This window comes from Prionailurus viverrinus, chromosome A2 (assembly GCF_022837055.1).
Source record: "Prionailurus viverrinus isolate Anna chromosome A2, UM_Priviv_1.0, whole genome shotgun sequence".
NCBI lineage: Eukaryota > Metazoa > Chordata > Mammalia > Carnivora > Felidae > Prionailurus > Prionailurus viverrinus.
In genome coordinates, this window is record NC_062562.1 from 158,667,262 (window position 1) to 158,689,179 (window position 21,918).

The 21,918-nt window shown below is 38.5% G+C and overlaps 1 protein-coding gene across 12 annotated transcripts in view; it reads right to left on the minus strand.

Annotated features, from left to right (window-relative positions):
• TPK1 (thiamin pyrophosphokinase 1) overlaps nt 1–21,918 on the minus strand; it is a 351,530-nt gene that overhangs the window by 167,451 nt on the left and 162,161 nt on the right. For all 12 annotated transcript variants that reach the window (XM_047837362.1, XM_047837351.1, XM_047837356.1 and 9 more), the window contains one exon: nt 15,515–15,587. In XM_047837362.1, coding sequence (XP_047693318.1) covers nt 15,515–15,587 — 73 coding nt within the window. The remainder of the gene's footprint in view (nt 1–15,514; nt 15,588–21,918) is intronic.

Below are 21,918 nucleotides of genomic sequence, written 5' to 3' on the forward strand. Positions count from 1 at the left end.
GCCTTAGACAATAAGCATAATACAGAAAAGCAACATTGCCAATTATTTTTCTGGGTATCATTCCACAGCTGCCATAAGAAAATCATGTAACACTTTTGTTTTAGGGCATGACTGACACAGATTCTTAAAGAGGTGACATATGCTAGTGCTTCATATGCAATTAAGGAAACTAAAATCCCACAATAACATTAACATAGTTAACATCCAATGAGGGAAGAGAATTACCAATTGTACATTAAGGCTAACAAATGAAGCACTACGAAAGTACTGCATAAGGAACTCAGAATATTTTTTTTTCCTAATGTTTATTTATTTTTGAGAGAGAGAGAATGTGAGAGCATGAGGAGAAGGGGCAGAGAGTGGGAGACACAGGATCTGAAGCAGGCTGTATGCCGTCAGCACAGAGCCCAACGTGGGGCTCGAACTCATGAACTGTGAGATCATGACCTGAACTGAAGTCGGATGTTTCACAGACTGAGCCATCCAGGCACCCCACCCCCCCGAAATGTTTTACAATGAGTTGTAATTTATTTCTTAAGAGAAAGACAAATGACAAGGAATCAAACTGCTATCAGGGACTCAATAAAAATTTACCAATGAACAGTTTGCAGAACATGTCCTAGAATGACAATAGCTCACTTCAGTTTCTAACACTGCCAACATCTAAGGTCATAGCAAACACAAAAATGTATGCAATATATGTAATGCATGAGCCTCATCACAATAAAATCACAAATCATCTAAAAGAGATAGGTTTATGTTGAGCGTGGTATACTTAAATTTTTAAAGAAAAAAGGTTTAAACAATAAGGGTTGTGCTAACCGCTTACATTAACCAAATAACTGTATTATTACATTAACCCATTTCATTATTTTATAAATAGCCTATGAGTATTAAAATATTTTATTCAAATGACCAAGTAATGTTGCTACATAAACACAGTATGTCCACCTTATTACTATTAAAATATTAACCCAACTCTTCCTTCAGGCTGTGAGCCTCATGAAGGTGTCTGTCGTAACTTTTGTTCACTCTTGGATCCCTGTACAAGAACCTACCCAAAGTGCATGGCAAGTGGTAAGCACTCAGTGATGAATGAAGTCACTTATAAAGTCCTGAGATAAATGATCAGTGTAGACTAGGGATCAGGAAAGTTTCCTGGAAAGGGGCAGACAGAAACTCCTTCTGGCTGTGCAGGCCACAGGGCCTGTGTCCCAACCACTCACCCTGCTTTTGGATCATGAAAGATCTACAGATAATACATAAATAAATAGGAAGATTTGCATTCCAACAGAACTGAAATTTCAAATTTGAATTTCATATGATCTTCACATGCCATAAAATATTATTCTAATTCTTTAGATTTCTTTTTTCCCCCAACCATTTAAAAATGTCAGAACACTTCTTAGCTTGTGAGCAATACAAAAACAGACAGTGGGCCAGATCCGCCTATGGGCTGACGTTTGACACCTAATCTCAGTTCCAGGACCACAATTAGTTTTTGTGACTACAACGAAACTCTCTACTCGCGCAAGGAATTTCATATAAGGAAAAAGATTCAGCCCTTTATCAAATCTTTCTGAACTCCCTTTTCCTCATCTGTAATGGAAGTAATGTTCACACCAAAACTGCAGCTGAGGGTCCATGTTCCATGCACATGAGGCCCCAGGCACAGTGATGAACACCCCAAGGGGCCACCTCAGCATTTCAGAAGACTCTCTAGAAACATCAGCTGCTGCAGTCAGATCACCGCACATCAAAGATTACTAGAGGAAGCACCATATCTGTAAATATTCTCCAAAGAACTTTGTGTGGGATGCTTACTGAACTATTTTTTAATTTACTGACAACTCAAAGAAATTATTACAAGGCAATGAGTATCAATAATCAACCTAACTGCAAAAGACCGATGCGGAAGCCGAGAGACTGTCATTCCTGATTACTTAATTTTCTGTTTGCCAATAATTTAACTAATGTAAGTTAATGAGTTTTTACATTTTACATTTAACACCTTTCAGGTGATACTATGCTGACTCCTCTAAAACTCTTTAATGGAAAAGGAAACAGATCCTTTGGGAAAAAAATCATAAGAACATATCAACTCATTTCATACACTATATCCACAGAGAGACTTGGCCTCATTAAAACAAGAAGCAAGGAGTTAAGTCTGGTGAAGGCATTCCCCAATCTGCTATTAGCTTACTCATTTTCGGTGAAGTCATTCGATGCCCATCCATCTACCAAGGACAAGAAAGGACTTGCACAAATTACCCTGAAAAGATTTTACGGGGCTCTGAGACTTCTACTGTAACTTTATAGGCTGAGTGTATAAGGTTAAGAATTCAGAAGTGTTATTTCCTCAAAGGTGCCATGCACACCAATTCTGAAAATTTATTTGGAGTGGCTTGCATATAGCCTCTCATCTAGCATAATTAAATGCGATGTGTAGGTAGCTATAAAATCTAAGATGCTTTTCAAGAAACTAAGAATTTTCCTAACAAAATACAACCCAATTCTTCGAAAAATCAGATTATTTTAAAAGTGTCCTTTTTTAAAATTTTTTAAAATGTTTTTTATTTATTTTTGAGAGACAGAGAGAGAGAGAGAGAGAGAGACATAGCATGAGCAGGGGAGGGGCCAGGAGAGAGAGAGACACAGACTCTGAAGCAGGCTCCAGGCTCTGAGCTGTCAGCACAGAGCCTGACGCGGGGCTCAAACTCACAGACTCTGAGATCATGACCTGAGCCAAAGTCAGGCGCTTAACCGACTGAGCCATCCAGGTGCCCCGAAAAGTGTCTTAAAATTAGAATGTTAACATTGCCACCTGCTGATAATTGTCTTCCTCATTAAATAACATTAATACAAACACATTGTTATGGCAGATATTTAGTCACTTTACCTGAATTACTGTCTTGAATCCCCACAATACCCTTTATAAGGTAAACGCAATGATCACATTTAATATATTCAGATTGAAGTTTAGAGGGATTAAATACCTTGCCCAAGGTCACACAAGTGTTGAGGACATTGTATGTGATCTGAAGCCCATACCTTTTTTTTTTCTTTTTTAATTTCTATTTGGGAGAGAGAGAGCAAGCAAGCGAGAGCAGGGGACAGGGGCAGAGGGAGGGAGGGAGAGGGAGGAAGAGAGGAAGAGAGAAAGAGAGAAAGAGAGAGAGACAGAGAGAGAGAGAGAGAGAGAGAGAGAATCTTATGCAGGCTCCACACTCATTAAGGAGCCCAACATGGGGTTCAATCCCAAGACCCTGGGATCATGACCTGAACCAAAATCAAGAGTTGGACGCTCAACTGATTGAGCCACCCAGGCAGAGTTAAGAGGCCTGTACTCTTAACCATGCTTTGTACTCTACCCTGCTTATTTAAACCTTGGGTATTTTGGCAGCTTTAAGCAGAAAAATTGCTTTATAATTTATTCTGACCCTTGATTTTGTTGGTTTTCTCCAGTTTTAAATACCTGGAAATGCTTTAACTCTTAGCAGACATGACTCCCGCCTGACTCCAAGCTACTCCCATAGTAGCCCAAGGCTTAGATATCTCGGAGGCCTCAGACATCTGAGAATGGGCAATGAATGCTTAGCGATCTCTCTCTCCTTTGTTCTGTTTTCCTAACATATAATATCATCATATAATATCATCACTATGCTTATCATTATATTCACAATTCGCTTTTTCTTCAGCTATTAAACTTACCCTTATGATCAATATCTTTGTATATAAGTGTTTATTTCAGTTTATTATCTTAGAATTAGATTACTAGAAAATGAAATCACTGGGAAAAATCTAAGAAAAATTTTCGTGATCTTTGATATACACACTGCCAGAGTGCTTTCGTTTCTAGGAAGGACATAAAAATACATATTCCCACTAGCAGTATAGGAGGGCAAAGAGTTTCTTCCTTTAAAATGTAAAAGTAGAAGGGGCGCCTGGGTGGCTCAGTCGGTTAAGTGTCCAACTTCAGCCCAGATCGTGATCTCACAGCTCATGGGATCGAGCCCTGCGTCGGGCTCTGACAGCTCAGAGCCTGGAGCCTGCTTCAGATTCTGTGTATCCTTCTCTCTGTGTTCCTCCCCTGCTCATGCTCTGTCTCTCTCATTCTCAAAAATACATAAAGATTTTTAAAAATTTTAAATATAATAGTAGGAAAGATAATTCATCACCAATTTCTTACTGTGAATTAATGTAATTGCCGTACTTGCTTCTTAATAGCAAAGAGAAGTCATTTTCCTTAAGAGGACATCCATGGGAGAGCAAGGAAAAGAAAGGAAAAACCTGGAGTGTGAAGCAGGAATGAGGCTGGAGGTGGTTCATTAGGTCAAGGAATGAAGGGATGAAGGACAGTATGAAAGAAACGGACATTTCTGGAAGGGGAGATAGGTGTCCATCAACACGGTCTAGGAAAGGAGGCAAGAAGCTACATCAGAGATTATCTTTCAAGTTGGCTCTGAAAATGTGAAATAACTTACTATCCCATCATATTAGACTACTGATGTGGATTTTTCTGTAAATAAGCAATGATAAGAGTTTTACTGACTCTTAAAATTCTGGTTCCCACATATTTTATTATCCCCTATTTACTGCTGAAGTTGCCTCTCTTGTTGTATGCAAGCCTGATACACAGTTGGAAATATTTTGGGCAGATATATTCAAGAGTATTCTAAAAATTGAGTATGTTAAAGTATTAATAATGAGTTTCCATAATTGGTCATTAAACTGAACTGACCAGAATTCTGTAATAAGAAACTGCCTGTCAGATTAACAGCAAGGCAGGCAGAGGGCAAAATGACATATACTCTGGATTATCAAAAATACAGTTCTAAAATTAGCCCAAACTTGTTCTCTAGATAAAGCCACTCAGAATCTAAATGATCTATGTTCCTTGATATAGGTATTAAAATTGTCTTCTACTCTGTAGAAATGTAATCACAAAATAACCATTTCCCACTTTCCTTTTGTACAAAGCATACTCTGGTAGATTGCTCCTTCCATTTTATTTACCAACCTTCTAAAAACATTTTTCACTTTTCAACCAAAAACGATTTTTTTTATCCTCAAATGACAGCGTATGAGTAATGATTTCTTCAGCAAGAATGTCACATAGTTACACTCTTAAAAACCCTAAGTAACAGGTTGCCTGATATAATTTAGTGTTCTCCTTCTGGTTTTCTAGATCATGCACAAAAGAAAAGAATAAATGCAATTTAACCTTGTCTCAATTCTCCATTCAATCACAAACATAAAGAGACATTCTAATCTAGTGCAATCTTCACTGCCCTGGGTGTTTGTTATAAAATAACCTTTCCTTTCAACATGGCATTGAATAAAAACTATAGCGTTACAAACAACAAAGTCACTAGTTCCATTAACGGAAGTCAAAAGTTTTTTTAGAACAGCATAGGGTCTTAAATGATGGCTTTCTTCCTAAAGGCAGAGCCAGAGTTCTTTTGGAAGAGAGTGCCCTAAAGTGTTAATATAGCACGCTTCAGACTGTTACCCTAAAAAAGGTTTGCCCGCAAGGTTGGCCCTTGGCTCACATCTGAGAACTTGAATGGTAAATAGTTCCCTATACTTAAAAGAAAAAAAAAATTTTTTAAAACTAGCAGTGGCTCACTGGGCCTAACCTGTTTATTCAATGTGGTTTATGCTGAGCTGCTGCTTGTTTTCTTCCTGGGAGTCTGGAATTTTGATACATGCTGTGCAGAGAGTGTAGGTGCCCTATATTGGTGCCCCAGTACAATTTGGGGCCTTGAGCTTCCCTGGTGACAATACCTCACACGTATGGTCACAATTTGATTAAGCACATCTTGTGTGACTCCACTGGGAAAGAACTCTTGAACTAGTGACTGGCTTTCTCTAGACCTTGTCCCCATGTCCCCCTTTTCCCTTTGCTTATTCTACTTTGTATCGTTTCACTTTAATAAATCACAGCCATGACTATCACAAAAAAAAAAAAAGAAAGAAAAACAAGCATTGGTGAGGGTGTGGAGAAAAGGGAACCCTCCTGCACCGTTAGTGGGAATACAAATTGGTGCAGCCTCTGTGGAAAATAGTATGGAAGCTCCTCAAATAATTAGAAATAGAATTACTATGTACTCCAGTAATTCTACTTCTAGGTATGCACCCAAAGAAAACAAAAACACTAATTTGAAAAGAGATAAACACTCCTATGTTAATTGCTACTTTATTCACAACAGCCAAGGTTATGGAAGCAACATAAGTGTTCACGGATGGAGGCATGGGTAAAGAAACGTGGCATATTTATACAAGAGAATGTTACTCAGCCATAAAAACAAATGGAATCTTGCCATTTGCAACAACACGGATGGACATTGAGGGGATCACGCCAAGTGAAATAAGTCCAAGACAAGTATCACATGATTTCACTTATAGGTGGAATCTATAAAACAAATGAACAAAACCAGAAAAAGAATCATCAATACAGAGAAGAAACTGGTAGTTGCCAGAGGCGACAGGGTAGGGAGATGGGCAGAACAGGTGAAGGGGATTAGAGCCACAAACGTATCCAGTATTGAAATAAATAAATCATGGGGCTGAAAACTACAGCACAGGGAAGATAGTCAATAATACGATCATAAATTTGTATGGTGACAGACGGTAACTATACTTATCATGGTGATCTCCGCCTGATGATACAATTGTCCAATCACTATGTTATACACCGGGAATTAATATAACATTACATGTCAACTATGCTTCAATCAAAAAATCACAGCCATGATTAGGACTACACGACAAGTCCTGTGAGTCAGTTCTCCTAGTGAATCACCCAACTTGGGGGGTGGTCGTGGAAACCCCCAAAACAAAGCACTAGAGAGACACTTCCTCAGTTAGGATGTTTGGATAAGCTACTATTTTATCACATTCCTGTATGCACCTAGACCCAGAGATCTGCTCTTGGCCTGGGTGCTGTTACTTCACAACCACTCTGTACACGCTAAAGAAAGAATGAGCTGCACCAGGGCTCTCTGTCAAGTAGCCCCAAAAAGCAAGGACACAGGGGGGCAGGGCAGGCAACCTGAAGGTAGCCTAGTTGGGTACTATTGCTCAATTACATAGAACAAAGTAGAACCAAGAAAGGAAAATTAAATGCCACAGAGAGAACTTCCTCAGCACATGACCCCACTTTGCTTTGAGAAAACTCCCTTTCAACTAGAGCGTTATGGCATAGTGGTTAGAAAACTGGATTCTGGGGCCAGAATGTCTGTTAGACCCCACTTCAACCATTTCTTAGCTGCTTATGTTTGGGCAAGTTGCATAATCTCTTTGCGCTTCTGTCATCTGTAAAGTGTGTCCAAGACTCCCGACCTGATAAAGTTTGCTACAAAGATAAATGCATTTATAATTGCAAGTACCTATAAAATGTTTGGCATATTGGAAGCACTTTAAAATCATTGGTGGCATTTACTATTATTTTGAAAGTCAGGTTGATTATTTTTTCCCGTCAACTTTTAAAAGTAGAGAAAACGTGAAACAAGATTATAAACGGCCAAATACACTTTAGTCTCGCTGGAAGCCAACGTGCACTAGGTGTTGGTAGGTCAAGGGTAAGTGTTCTGTGGTCAAACTCATTTGAGAAAAAGGAAGGCAAACAAAATTAAGATTTTTGGCAGACTTCCTTAAAATGATATTGCCCATGGTGAATTTTCAAAAGGGGCACACAGAATGTCAAATTTCACAAATCCATTTGATCAAGGCAATCTTTTTTGTATTAAGTGCTGTGTGGTGCTAGAGGTTGCTGTCTTCTAAAATTTTTTTTAATGTTTATTAATTATAGAGAGACATAGACATAGCAAGAGCATGGGAGGGGCAGAGAAAGGGCGAGACACAGAATCCGAAGCAGGCTCCACGCTCCGAGCTGTCAGCACAGAGCATGACGCAGGGCTCGAACTCACAAACCAGGAGATCATGACATGAGCCAAAGTCGGGCGCCCAACAGACTGAGCCACCCAGGCGCCCCATGTACTCTTCTAAAAGCAGGATGACTGCTTCATATCAACTGTAATGAGAGCCTACCACCTACTCGGGGAACCAGGATTAGTCACCCCCGGACGTCAGTTTGCAGAAGATCACGTACTAACAGAGATTGAGGAGGAAAATTATGACAAAATTATTTATATCAAACTCAGCAAGACAAGTACAAAGGAGGGAATCCCAACAGATACTATGGGCAAGGAGCCCAGAAGGGGAAAGGGATGGAGCAGGGGCGTCCCAGGAACCACATGAATGAATGGAGGGAGACCGAGTCCAGAGGCCCTGGAGAACACAGTAAGGTAAAGGACAGGCAGGCAGGGAGGGTGAGGTCATTTGTGAGGCACTTAGGAGTTCTTTAACAGTTATAAATGCCGTAAATATGTTAAACAAATCCAAACAAAACAGGCTTTGAAAAATGTCGACAATTTATAATAACATCAATTTGAAGGGACTATGATTGAGGAAAGCATTAAGAATTAAAGTAGATTGGAGACAGTTTCACTTAATGTCCCCTGCCTGTCTCATCGTTCCCTCGGTGAGATGCTAATAAGGATGAGCTCACTGGTTTTAAGAATATGAAGTGAAGAACCTGTCACTCAGTTGTCAATGGAAACTGCCTAGGGTTCCCTTAATGAAGCCTTTATACCTCAACATATGTTCATTAGTCTTCAAGGGGAGCCTAAGAATTTACTGTACTCAGGGTTTTTGTTTTATTTTTTATTTTTTAAATTTTTTTTAACATTTATTTATTTTTGAGACAGAGAGACAGAGCATGAATGGGGGAGGGGCAGAGAGAGAGGGAGACACAGAATCTGAAGCAGGCTCCAGGCTCCGAGCCATCAGCCCAGAGCCCGACGCAGGGCTCAAACTCATGGACCACGAGATCGTGACCTGAGTCGAAGTCGGACGTTTAACTGACTGAGCCACCCAGGCGCCCCTGTTTTATTTTTTTAAAGAAATATACCAGTCAGTGGAGTTGAGCTTTATATATTTATACAGTTTCCTCTGTCTGGCATAATAGTCAAACTTCCTAACAGCTTACAATTTCTAACAGTCCAGTTTGCCATCTCTAAATTGATTTCACCACATCTAAAAGTTGTTGGCACGTGGCTGGGCAGAAGTGGGAAAGAGATACAGCTCCAAGGAGAAAATACTGAGATTTATGAAATTACATAGATCAATAAAGATGTGGTTGTTTTATTTTGTTTTCTTAATGTTTATTTATTTTGAGAGAAAGAGAGAGAGAGAGAGAGAAAGGGTGGGGGGGGGGAGAGAGCGCACACGCAGCGGAGGGGCAGAGAGAGCAGAGTGAGATTTCCAAGCAGGGTCCACGCTGTGAAGATCCTGACTCAGGGCTCAAACTCACAAACTGTGAGATCATGACATGAGCTGAAATCAAGAGTTGGACACTTAACCAACTCAACCACCCAGGTGCCCCAATAAAGATGTTTGTAACTGGAGATTAAAAACATCTGTGGAGATTCCGTGACATTTCAATAGACCTGGACCCAAGCAATTATCAAACTGAAAAGGATATTTTCAATAATTTTTATTCTGATTAAATCTAGGTTCATAAATTGTACACTTACAGAAATAAATGGATTGGTGTCTTTTGAAAGGCAGTATTACTGAGAATAGTTACTAAAAAAAAAGCTCTAGAAAGTAAAACGAAATACTACGGCCTTATATTAAAATACTTCTTTAGCACTTTTAGAATACTGCCACGTGTATAACATTATTTGTTCATTATTACAAGTGTATGAGAAAGTCAGGGCTGACTTAATTTCACATGCCTTAGGAAGACTTCCATATGTGTAAGTGCACAACTCAAAACATAATTTGCATAGCTAGTTCAAGAAAATATAATGACTTTATTATTTGTAAACATCTAAAAACTAAAACCGCACGCTACTAATGGCCAAGACTAAGTGGTAGTGAGCCGACTTCTCTGAGTTCTAAACTTACCTTTACCTGCCATCCCAACTACTTGAGAATCAATGTCCTCATCTTTAAATTGGGATTGATACACTAGCATTTCTTGCTTAACATTGGTAGTCTACTTATGAAAAATCAGACATTCTATTCAAAGGTCAATGAGAAGTCAATTTCTTATTATTCTGACTGGAAAAAGTTATATTCAAACCCAAATTCCTGGTCCCCCCAAATATAACAGAAACATTTGAGGTAACAGCCATTAAGATGAGATGTAAAATGATAAGCAATTTTCTATTATATGTAACATTTCTTATATATTTATCAAAAGGAGCACAGGTTTAAAAAGTTTATACATACTACCCTTGTCTTTCAAGAGTAGACTTCAAAACTTTGGATATGGTCATGCTGGTGTTAGAGGACTGTGGGAAAACATCAAAAACACTGATTTAGGGGCACCTGGGTGGTTCAGTCAGGCATCTGGCTTTGGCTCAGGTCATGATCTCACAGCTTATGGGTTCGAGCCCCATGTCGGTCTCTGTGCTGGTGGCATAGAGCCTGCTTGGGATTCTCTCTCTCCCTCTCCCTCTCCCTCTCTCTGCCCCCTTCCCTACCTGTGCTGTCTCTATCTCTCTGAAAATAAATTAGTAAACATTAAAAAATTGATTTAATACAAGACATTCTTCAATAATTCATTTATTTGCTGAAAAAATAAACTTTCCTCAGTTCTGAGGAAGATATAATGAAAGCCAAGGAGACCATATGTCTGGATCTCTATCTCTGCTCCTGAATTTACAGTTCTGGTACATTCAGAATAGTCTAGAATAATAGCCTGGTAGCCTAGAATAATCTTGTTATGTCTGTAATAGCAAATTGGTGTTTTAGCATCAACTCAACCTTCCTGTTAGTCTCATTTCATCATATACACCAGGGTTCATTGTATCTTTTCAATCAAGTTCTACTGTGGTTTTACCAGTAGACCCACACGATGTTGTGTATTTCTGATCACTGTTTGATACCATATTGTGTTATTCCGGGACTTGCAAGGATTAACAGAGAAGATAAAACCAGAACTTGAATCTAGAGTCCTATTCCTGACTACAACTAGAGTCATTGTCACCACACGGTCTGAAACATGGTCTTCTGTTTATAGCAACACTTTCTGGAATGCCAAAATACTCATTTGTAGCACAAAGGAAGACATTCATAGACTTAGAGGCTACCCATGCCCTTGCTAATTTTCTATTACCAAATCGATTTGGTTCTTCAATGTTCTATCTTGGCTCAATCCTAGGACCTATTAGGGGCTTTTATGTAACTTAATAATTGATCAGTTTGTTTGGTCATTCTTGGTCTGGCCCAACTACTGCCACCTCAGAGTTGAGGGTAGGAGTGAGTGACAAGATAGAAATGTGAACACACTGACTGTTACCACTTTGATGGTGACACTGGCATTCATTCCCATGGATACTAAATACCTTGTGCAACCAACTTGCCCAACGGGCCAAGGATACAGTGTGTTGAAAACCAGTAGTATTAGCTGAGTCCCAGTTTTTTATAGAAAACATGGATATTGACCCAAGAGCTGCCTCTGACTAGCTCTACCATTTTCTTTTGAGTCATTTAAACTTTATGGGCCTGTTTTTTCATCAGGAAACTGAGCTACATAACACTGCTTAATTTTTTATTGTATTTAAATTTTTTTAACGTTTATTTAATTTTGAGAGAGAGCGAGCGTGTGAGTAGGAGAGGGGCAGAGACAGAGACAGAGACATAGACGGGGAGACAGAATTTGAAGCAGGCTCCAGGCTCTGAGCTGTCAGCACAGAACTTGATGCGGGGCTCGAACACATGAACCGCGAGATCATGACCTGAGCCGAAGTCAGATGCTTAAGCAACTGAGCCTAATAATTTAGGCACCCCTAATTATTGTGCAATTTTATCATTATATTTACCATATATTTACTTTTCTCCTACACACCTATGTATCTGCAAAAACCTTGTTATTCTTTGGCTTTTTAAGGCATTTAAAATACAGCAACCAGTTCTTTAATCTCCTGATACGAAGGAAGCATCCTTAAAAATCCCCCTTCCTATATCTAGTGAAGACACCATAGACTATACGTCAATCAAAGCGTCTAGGGAGTTACAGGAGATAACAGCTTCTTCAAAAGTTCTCAAGAAACTGAAATAAATGTGGGCATGACTGACTGGATAATTAAGAAGGTTGAAATAGGTGATTCTAGCCTTCAGTCAAGGCACACTGACTGAGTCAGAAAGTAATAAATAAACATAAAAATATCAAGGGGAAAATCTGTAAAAGACATTCCTCATTCTGAGCTAATATTCATGAACCATGCAAGGAAGAACTGAGCCAACACAGAGAAACACAAAGATTTTATAGCTCTATCTGAAAAGGAAAGCTGTATGGAATAAATTAAGATAGGCCTACCCTATGCATTCCTATGGGCCATATGGAATTAAGTGATGGACCAGAGCTTGCCCCCAACTTGTCTAAATCCCAAAGGAATAAATAATTAAGGGCTATGAACATAAAGACTAGTGTTTTGGTGGTTGAATGTAACTTTGCTTGAAGCAGGTTATGCATGTAAAGAATCAAACAGCGAATTCTAAAAGGCTAAGTCTTCTTCTTCCTTCTTATATATAAAGACCAAGAATGCATTATGACATCACGAAAACAACTTTGCCACCGCCTAACACTCAGGCTTTGCCAGAACAAAGTCAGTAAGATGGTGCAGTAATCAGCCTCCAAGATGGCTACCAAGGATTCCTGCCATCTGGTGTTGACAACCTTGTGGAATCTGATCCCACATTGTACCAGAGGTGGTCTGTGTGACTAACGGCACCTGGCAGAAGACATGGTAAGATGGTGAATCACTGCTGAAGTTCGGTCATAAAAAAGATAGCTACTTCTGTCCTGGGCTGGCTGTCTTGTATGTCCTTCCCTTCTCCTTGCCATGGTGTGAGCAGCCCAGCGGCAAAGAACTGACGCCTCCAATCAAGAACCAGTGACAAATAATAGCCCATGAGACCAGTCCACAACCACATGAGTAATCTTAAAGGAGAATTCTGTAGCCCCAGTGGAGCCTTGAGATGACTGAAAAACCCAGCTCATGAGAAACCTTGAGCCAGAAGCACCAAGCTAACTGACTTCCATATTATAGTCCTCACCTGGAGGAAGTATGGGAGATAAAAACAGTTTGCTGTTCTTAACTGCTAAATGTTAGGATAATTTATTCCACAACAGACAACTGATAAAGACGGCAAGATGTGGGATATATTATTTAAAAGCTGACAAATCAAATACTTTATATTTTAGGTTCTCGGAAATAAAGCAGGCAGACCAATTTCAAGTTTTATATAATCATGTAACGTTGGGTTTTTCGATACGTCAAAGACATATCTACTGGGGGAAAATTGTGTAAGTGTTGGCTACAAAACGCACTTTAAAATTTTAACAAACCTTTAGCATTCTAAATTTCTTTTTTTACTTTCTTTACTAGAGCCCCAGTTTCAGCTGCACTGAAAACCCAGATCAGGTGGGGTGGGAGGAGTGTGTTTGAAAGCCGAGATAACCTTCTTTTGTTTGTAAAAGAGCAGCTTCAATACTGCTTAAATTGGAGATAATGGCTTATATGAATCGCGAGATGCTGCATTAACTTGTTGTCATTAGCATCATTATTAACGCTGTAGCTAAACACTCACCATGTGTTGTACAGGGCACATTAGCTACATAAAAGACATCACTGGGACCCTCTGGGAACAGATCAGAACTGAGTTCCCATATATACTTGAAAAAACTGGATTGTACTAAACCAGTTTGTTAACTACGCAATGAAGGAATTAGAAAATGAGCTATGCTTACTTTAAAAATATCTTAACACATATAAATTAGCTTTGAAGTTACAAAAAATGAAGTAGGAAATATAAGAGAAATTCATCAAATAGTAATAAGTCAAAACTTTCCTTTATGCTTGACTGCAGTAAGAAATTAAGAGGCTGGCTTCCTCTTATTTCCTGTTACTTCCCCCATCCTGGATAGGAATCATCAGATGGACATTTCCAGTTGTTGCAAGCCAGCAGCATTTCAGAGAGGAGGAGGAAAGTCACATCTGGCCAGATCTTCAACGTGTTTCTAAGTCTGTTTGTCCCTGCCTCTCCTGCTGTTTCTTCTGCTTCCAAAAATATGATTAACGTCTATGAATTTATAACACTGCATTGTAAGCAAGGCTGAGGGCTGTCCATCCCAACGAGGGTGAGGTATGGAGTTAATGAGAAGTGAGACTGGGGAACGTACAGAAAGATGCCAATGTTAAAGTAATTGAGCATGAATATCAAATGCTGACTTGGGAACAGTCTTCATTTGCTGATAGAGAGTCTGATCAGCTGGTGGGCAGAGGGAACAAGCACAGACCCGCATTCGCAGCAGGCCCCAGAAATTCCCTATCACCACGGCGAATGCATTATAACCTGGCGACCTTTGTGTCCGGATCTGCAATCAAGTGTTTTCTTTTTCCCCTTCTTTCCTTCCCTCCCTCCCTCTTTATTTCTTTCCTTCCTATGACAGGTTTCCTCCCTTCTTTCCGAATTGATCTCATCCGTCCCCAAGCCTCATAAAGAATTTAAATTTTTGTGTTGGTAACTGCTGTTTTTTTACAAACACGTATGACTTGCTAATGCAAGTTCAGAATAACACAGATGGCGGTGTGCGGCAAGAATTGCTGAGGCTATAATTTTTATTTTCAAAACTCTGCGTTGTCCTCTAAAACCAGCGAAAGTTCAAATGATCAGTTACCGCAATACACTCCTACGTGTCTTCTTTCCTTTTCAATTAGATCATTTATAAGGGACAAGGATCTCTGGAATATTTGCACAATAGGAATGATAACATAAACATGTTAATAAGCTGTATGTCATTATTAATTTCAAGCTGTAATGAATAGTTTCATTCAGAACAGAGTAATAATAATTTCAAGAAAACTAAATATTACAGAAAAAAACTATGGTTCTCAAATTCTGGGACATGTAATTATGCATTTTTATGAAAATTCAGTTTGTAAGGATGTTTTTATTAGTTTACAATGCAAAAAAATGGATAAAACTTAAATATATACAAATTGGGAATTGGTTAAATTAAATATAGTGGACTCCAAACTTAAATATAAATAAATTGGGAACTGGTTAAATTAAATACAGTGGACTCATTAAAGGAAATTAAAAATGATTTGTGAGAAATATTATTAACTAATGAGGTTGTAGGCAAGAGTATTAAATGAGCCTATTATTAAATGAGCCTACATAAACGATAAACTCATTTAAAATATATATGCTTAAAGGACTAAGCATTCACGATCATCTGATGGTGACAGAATTTCTAAGACTGGGTTTCCACTTGTCATTTCTAAATTTCTATTTAAATGTGCATTACAATTGCTATATTTTTTTTTAATAACCAGTTTGTAAACCCCTATGCATACGTCAAGGACATCAGAAAGAACACAGGAAAAGCAATCATAAGAGATCTTAAATATAAAAAGAGTTTATAGTTTACCTTAACAGCATAATATTCTTTAACTTCAGGCCTAATAGAATCAAAGTCTCCACTGATGAATTCAGGCAAAAAGCTGAAAGAAAGAGTTCCAAGTAAGTCAACTAATTAAGACTACTTTTGGTTATCCTTGAAAAACTACGCCAATAGGATGTCTTACGCTCTTGGTTTCTATATGGTATGTTTAAGAGTAACTCTACATAATTCATCAACTTAGTCACACTATCAGTCAGTATTTATCCTGCTTTAAAAAATAGAGATTAAAGAAGATTATTGGTTTGAAAAAGTCCCAGTTCAAAAACCCTAACATCACGACCCCATCTTTATATATTACTTTCTACATATATACAAACTTTTACATTATTGTGCCCTCACACAAGTCCACAACTTCAACAAATTTAAACAGACGAGGAAGAGGATTAGGCATTCCCTTTAGAGCCGGAATCAGTTCAGACACATTTTCCAAATATCCTATTGACACATTTCCAGGAACAGGAGGCTTCCAGACAAGTTTGAAATACTACACAAGTCAGTTACTAGACAGAGGGAGAGAATTCCCCAAAGTAAAAGTTTTTAATTACATCATGAGTATCTTATTTCTCTTCTCTACCATTTACATTTTTTCAGAATTCATCCAGAAAGCCTACCTCACTCTACATACATTGCCATCGTTTACTTTACATAAAACATTCACATGACCTGGTAGAATTTCTTCCCGGTGTGGAAAAATTAAGCTTCCTTGGATTTAGCAGTGCTCTAACAAAAAGCCCTAGCCTCCTGAGTCTCTAAAATATATATAATGTAAAGAAGGGAATGTTTACTTTCATCCTACAGATATATTCTTCTTTTCACACACCATGAGAATTAGATGTGCCGGCATTTATCTAACTGTTCTGATTCAAAAGAATAATAAAACTTCCGTGTGTCTTTTCAAGAGGGCCAAGTCGCTATATCATGGACTAGATCTCTGGCTAAATGGAGACTAAAGTTTCATTTCGCTAAGTATTACATGTCAAAAGAGTTGAAGCCCCAGGACTTGGAGACATCTTTAAGTCATAAAAGCCAAGACAGAGGCTCCCGGAGAGATTTTACTGACATACCAGTGGGGTGGGGCTTAGGATTCAGGGTCATCAAATTTCCACAGAGACTCTTGCAAAAGGGGGAAGTAACCTGCCACAACCCACTTAATAAATTGAGGGGGAAAATCCTATTTCCTCCTCTTTCACCCATGGTGTGCAGCTACAAGCACAGGACAATGGACCTGGCCATCACTGCAGGGCCAAGGTGTAAGAATTAGAGCTTTGGGGACAGAGGTAAAACGAAACTAGACGCAGAACACCTTGTGTATGCCCTCAGGATGAAATGAATAAAGCTGAGAGGCGCCTGGGGGGCTCAGTCGTTAAGCATCCGACTTCACCTCAGGTCATGATCTCACGGTTTGTGGGTTTGAGCCCTGTGTTGGGCTCTGTGCTGACAGCTCAGGGATTCTGTGTCTGTCTCCCGCTCGTGTGCAAACAAATACACATTAAAAAATAAATACGCATTAAAAAATTAAAAATTAATAAAGATGAACATGAAAAACCCAATACTAACCTTGTTCTTTCATACAATTTTTTTTCAAGGTTTTAACGTAATTGGAAATAGGACTTCTTAGGTCTAACCTCATCTTACTAATCTGTGTTAAGTCTTCTCGGAGTTCTATGTCTTCCTAGAACAAACAGTAAGAATGTTCTACCACACTGGTCTGTACTGCGTAAAGTGCTGGGTTTTGTTTCCTTTTTGTTCTTGTTAACCAACGATGGTTAACTATTAAAATTTGGGGTATTTAATACAACTATTACATTAAATGATTCCAGACATATTCACTGAACATCAAGCATACAGAAAAGACAATAGTTTATTTCAGAATAAGGCAGAATTGGAAAGTACCTAAGTTTTCAGTCACTTGCCTGGTTTCAACATTTTCCTGTAAACTGGTCTCCTCAAAACGTGTATGCCACCACATCCATTACTTTCAACTTCATTTTAGACATATTTAGGTAAATACATTGCACCCTACCCATATGAAGACTAAAAATAGCCCGTTTCCTCTTTCTTCATTGTTTTTCCTGTTGCAAAAACTCACTGATTTTTTAAACTTTCTTTAAAATGCCTCCATCAGCCAACATTCAATAACTCATACAACAAAGCTCATACAGGTCACAGATTGTTTTAAGTGCTTGCTAAGTTCTGAATGTTTGTGTACCTCTGAAATGCATATGTTGAAGTCTTAACCCTTAATGCGATGATGCTACAGGGTAGTGAGGCCTTTAGGAGGTGATTTGCTCAGAACAGTGATGCCCGTGTGAATGGGATTAGTGCCTTTGTACAAGAAACCCCAGCTCTCTTGTCCCTGCCACCATATGAGGACACAGTAAGAAGACAGCCATCTATGAACGAGGGAGTAGAACTCATCATATGCTAAACCTTGACCTTGACTTCCCAGCCTCCAAAACTGTAAGAAGTGTTTACAAGCCACAAGACTGACTTATATGGCTCTACAAATTTTAGTCCCTCAGACATCTAGAATCAATTTGCCAGTTTCCAAATATCATATTGATTTTGACAATAATAAAAATGAAAAATAAAAACTGATACACACAGGCAGCTGAATCTCTCTCCCCTTAGGATATAGAATTTTAAAGACAATTAGATCTCTTTTTATTGTACACTGTGAATCATGAAGGAAAGCAATCATACAGATTTACTTGTATTTTCATATAAAATATTCACAGGAAAACAAACTTACATTGATAAAGGATGACAAACTTTGATTAACTTTTAATATAATTTTCTCTACAACAACATGCACGCTTTAAAAATGAACAAAGATTCTTATTTCTAAGAAGGCTCATGCCCAAAATACACCTGGTATACATGCTGAGATGACTGCAGTAATTGTAAACTTTCCTCAGAATACCGTAGTTTTTGAAACTTCCTGAAATGTGCTTTTGGACACAAGCAATTAAAAGCCCACCTCACATTTCTGAGGCACTGGTTGCCATGGTGCTTCGGCATTCTGAAGAAACACTGGGAATGACACTTCACAGATGTCGAAGCCTGATGTCATGATATAAAAGACAGTTTACACGGGAAGATTATTTTCACAACTCTCTGGGGACTGACTGCTCAAGCAACTGACTAAAGGTAGATGGAATTCTCTCTCCACTGACCACACCTCTGTTCACTGTTGTCATCGATCAGACCGGTACACCTCATCCTGGGATCCTCCCCCTCCACTGGCACTGGCCGGCTGGTACTAAAAGGTGTTCCGAGCGCTCCATAAATGGTGCAGCCTCCTTTGATTTTTACGTTTAACTCTCATCGTACTTGGCCACTCACTAATAACAAAATACAGAGTTCAAAAGGAGCAGAGATTAATTAATGAGCTAAAGATCCATCACATGTAATAATCAACAGGGAGGCTGATATATTTAGAAAACATCCCTAAACACGATGCATGAGCACCAAGTACAGAGCTGTTGATAAGAATATAAGATAGAGGAGAAGGCGGAGGGGCATGGAGAGGGGTAAAAAGAACAGGGTGGGGCAGAATGGGGAAAGGTGGTAGGAAAAGGGGGAGACAGGGAGGCAGAAGACAAGAGTGAAAAAGAAGCAGGAGGAAAGAAACACTTATTACCAACTTCCTATTATGCCTGGCCCACTATTTCCTAGCTTGTCCCAATGACTGAGCTTGTCTGAGCTTCATTTCCTCACATGTAAAATGAAGCTACTCTAGAGCAGTTGTGGAGATGATGAGTTAATCGATGTAAAGCACTTAGAAAACCCTGGTACACAGCAAGCACAGTTTAAAGCTTCCAGCTAAAATAAATGTTACTAGAGAAGCTAAGTAAGGAGCCTGTTATAAGGCTAATGAGAGCTAGAGCCAAAATTCAAACCCAGGCAGCCCCATCTTTGATCTTAGACAACCACGTCCACAGCCTTCCACACGTGCATGCACATTTAAGGAAACGGAAAAAGACTTCATCGTGGAGAAAGTTCTGTACACAACCACATCACTCCCCTAGGGTTTGATTCATCAGTGTTAATGTGGTCAACCCGTGGTCAACCTGTGTATGTTACAAATGGATCACCAAAGCGGGGGGGGGGGGGGGGGGGGACACTTAGCACTGGTTGCTAAAAAAAGGATGAGATTTTGATTAAAGGAGTATGTTAGAAGACTGTTTGAGAACACTGTTGAAAAAGAGTATGGCTGTAGATACAAGGGAAAAAATGGTACTCCATCTAAAGAAAGGAGGGGACGTAGAGGCATGATGTTATGATGAATGAGGTCATCATTCAAAGATCTGAGCTAACATTCTCTGCAAAACCGCATAACTTAAATAAGGGGAGGGGGGCAAAAAAGGGGGGGTCCAAAGTATAATAAGGAAAAATGACTGTGTATCTAGAAGCAATTAGTTCAACTGTCTTCATAAATAAGTCTCTAAATGTAATAAAGATGTCAAGAAATAATTAAATAGTTGTATAATTTTGGACAAAAGATATTCTGAGGAAATAGAAAACATACAATGACAAATCCTATTAAACTGTATAAAAATGTACCAATGTGCTTATAAAATAGTAATATTTTTATATATGCAAAATATACAATATGTGTGTGTGTGTGTATATATATATATATATATATATATATATATATATATATATGAAAATAGTATGTAATATGAAAACAGTACTCCAGGGTCACCTGGGTTGCTCAACCGGTTAAGTGTCTGACTTTGGCTCACATCATGATCTCAAGGTCCGTGGGTTTGAGCCCCGTGTCGGGCTCTGTGCTGACAGCTCAGAGCCTGGAGCCTGCTTCAAATTTTGTGTCTCCCTCTCTCTCTGTGCCTCCCCTGCTCGTGCTCTTTCTCTCTCTCTCTCTCGCAAAAGTGAATAAACATTAAAATATATACAAATAAAACAGTACTCCAAGGTGGTAAAGGAAACAAATCCAGTAGAAAAACTGTCAGAGGCTATTAACACAAGGAAAAGTCACACAACAAATACAAAGAGCACTAAGTATATGAAAACATGGTAACTAACTACTTATCAAGGAAATAAATATTAAAGCAATACTAGGATACTGACTTACACAAGAACTTGTCAAAAATTAGGAAGAACAAGTGTTGCTAGGCTAAATAAAAGCACAGACTACTGGGATCCTGAGTGGAATACAACTTACAGACCAGCAACCCCACTTGAGAATCTATCCTACAAAAATATACTACATAGGGTATCTGTGCGATAATAATGAGAAAAAAACTAAATGTTCAATAATACAGGAGAGGTCAAACAGAGTATCATGTACCCTAACAGGGAAATTAGGCAGCTTGAAGATTAGTTGACTTCATCCTAGAGTTGACAACTGTCCCAGAGGAAATGTCTACTCCAAGTAAAAAAAAAAAAAAACAAGTTGTAGAAAAATGTCTATATTCTTACCTTGTTTTTACATACAAGTTGCTTATCACTACTATATATAACTTGATAAATTAAAGATAAGGACGTACCCCTAAAGCCATGACCACAACCTACATCATCAACATACCCAACACCTCCAAAAGTTTCCTATTATTAAATTTTTTAAAGAACAGTTAACATAAGATCATTAACATTTTATCATTTTCAGTGTTCTAGTCTTTCACTTCCTTGGTTAAATTTATTCCTAAGCTTTTAGTTTTGTTTCTTTTTTTTTTTTTTTTGATGATTTTGTAAATGGGATTGTTTTCTTAGTTTCCTTTTCAGATAATTTTTTGTTTGTGTATACAAATGCAGCTGATTTGGGGGCACTGATTTTGTAATTTTGCTCTTTTTTTGTTCCAATAGATGTTTTGGTTATTTTTTAGTGTGTGTGTGTGTGTGTGTGTGTGTGGAGTCATTAGAGTTTTAGAGATATAAGATCATGCCATTTGCAAATAGAGCTCATTTTACTTCTTCCTTTATGATTTGGTTGCCTTTTATTTCTTTTTCTTGCATAATTGCTCTGGCTAGGACATCTAGTACTATGCTGAATATTGGTGGTGAGAGGTGAGAATCCTTGCCTTTTTCCGGGTATTAGAGGAAAAGTTTTCAGTTTTTCACCACTGAGTATGATGTTAGCTGTAGGTGTTCCACGTACACACTTTATCATGTTGAGGAAATTTGAGAGTTTTTAATCACAAAAGGATATTAAATTTTGTTAAATGCTTTTCCTGTATCTATTGAGATGATAATGTGATTTGTCCTTTGTTCTGTTACTGTGGTGTAACCTGTTGATATGTCAAACCATCCTTGCATAGCAAGGCTAAATCCCACTTGGTCATGGTGTGTGATTCTTTTCATGTGTTCTTCAAATTTGGTTAGCTATTCTGTTAAGGATTTTTTTA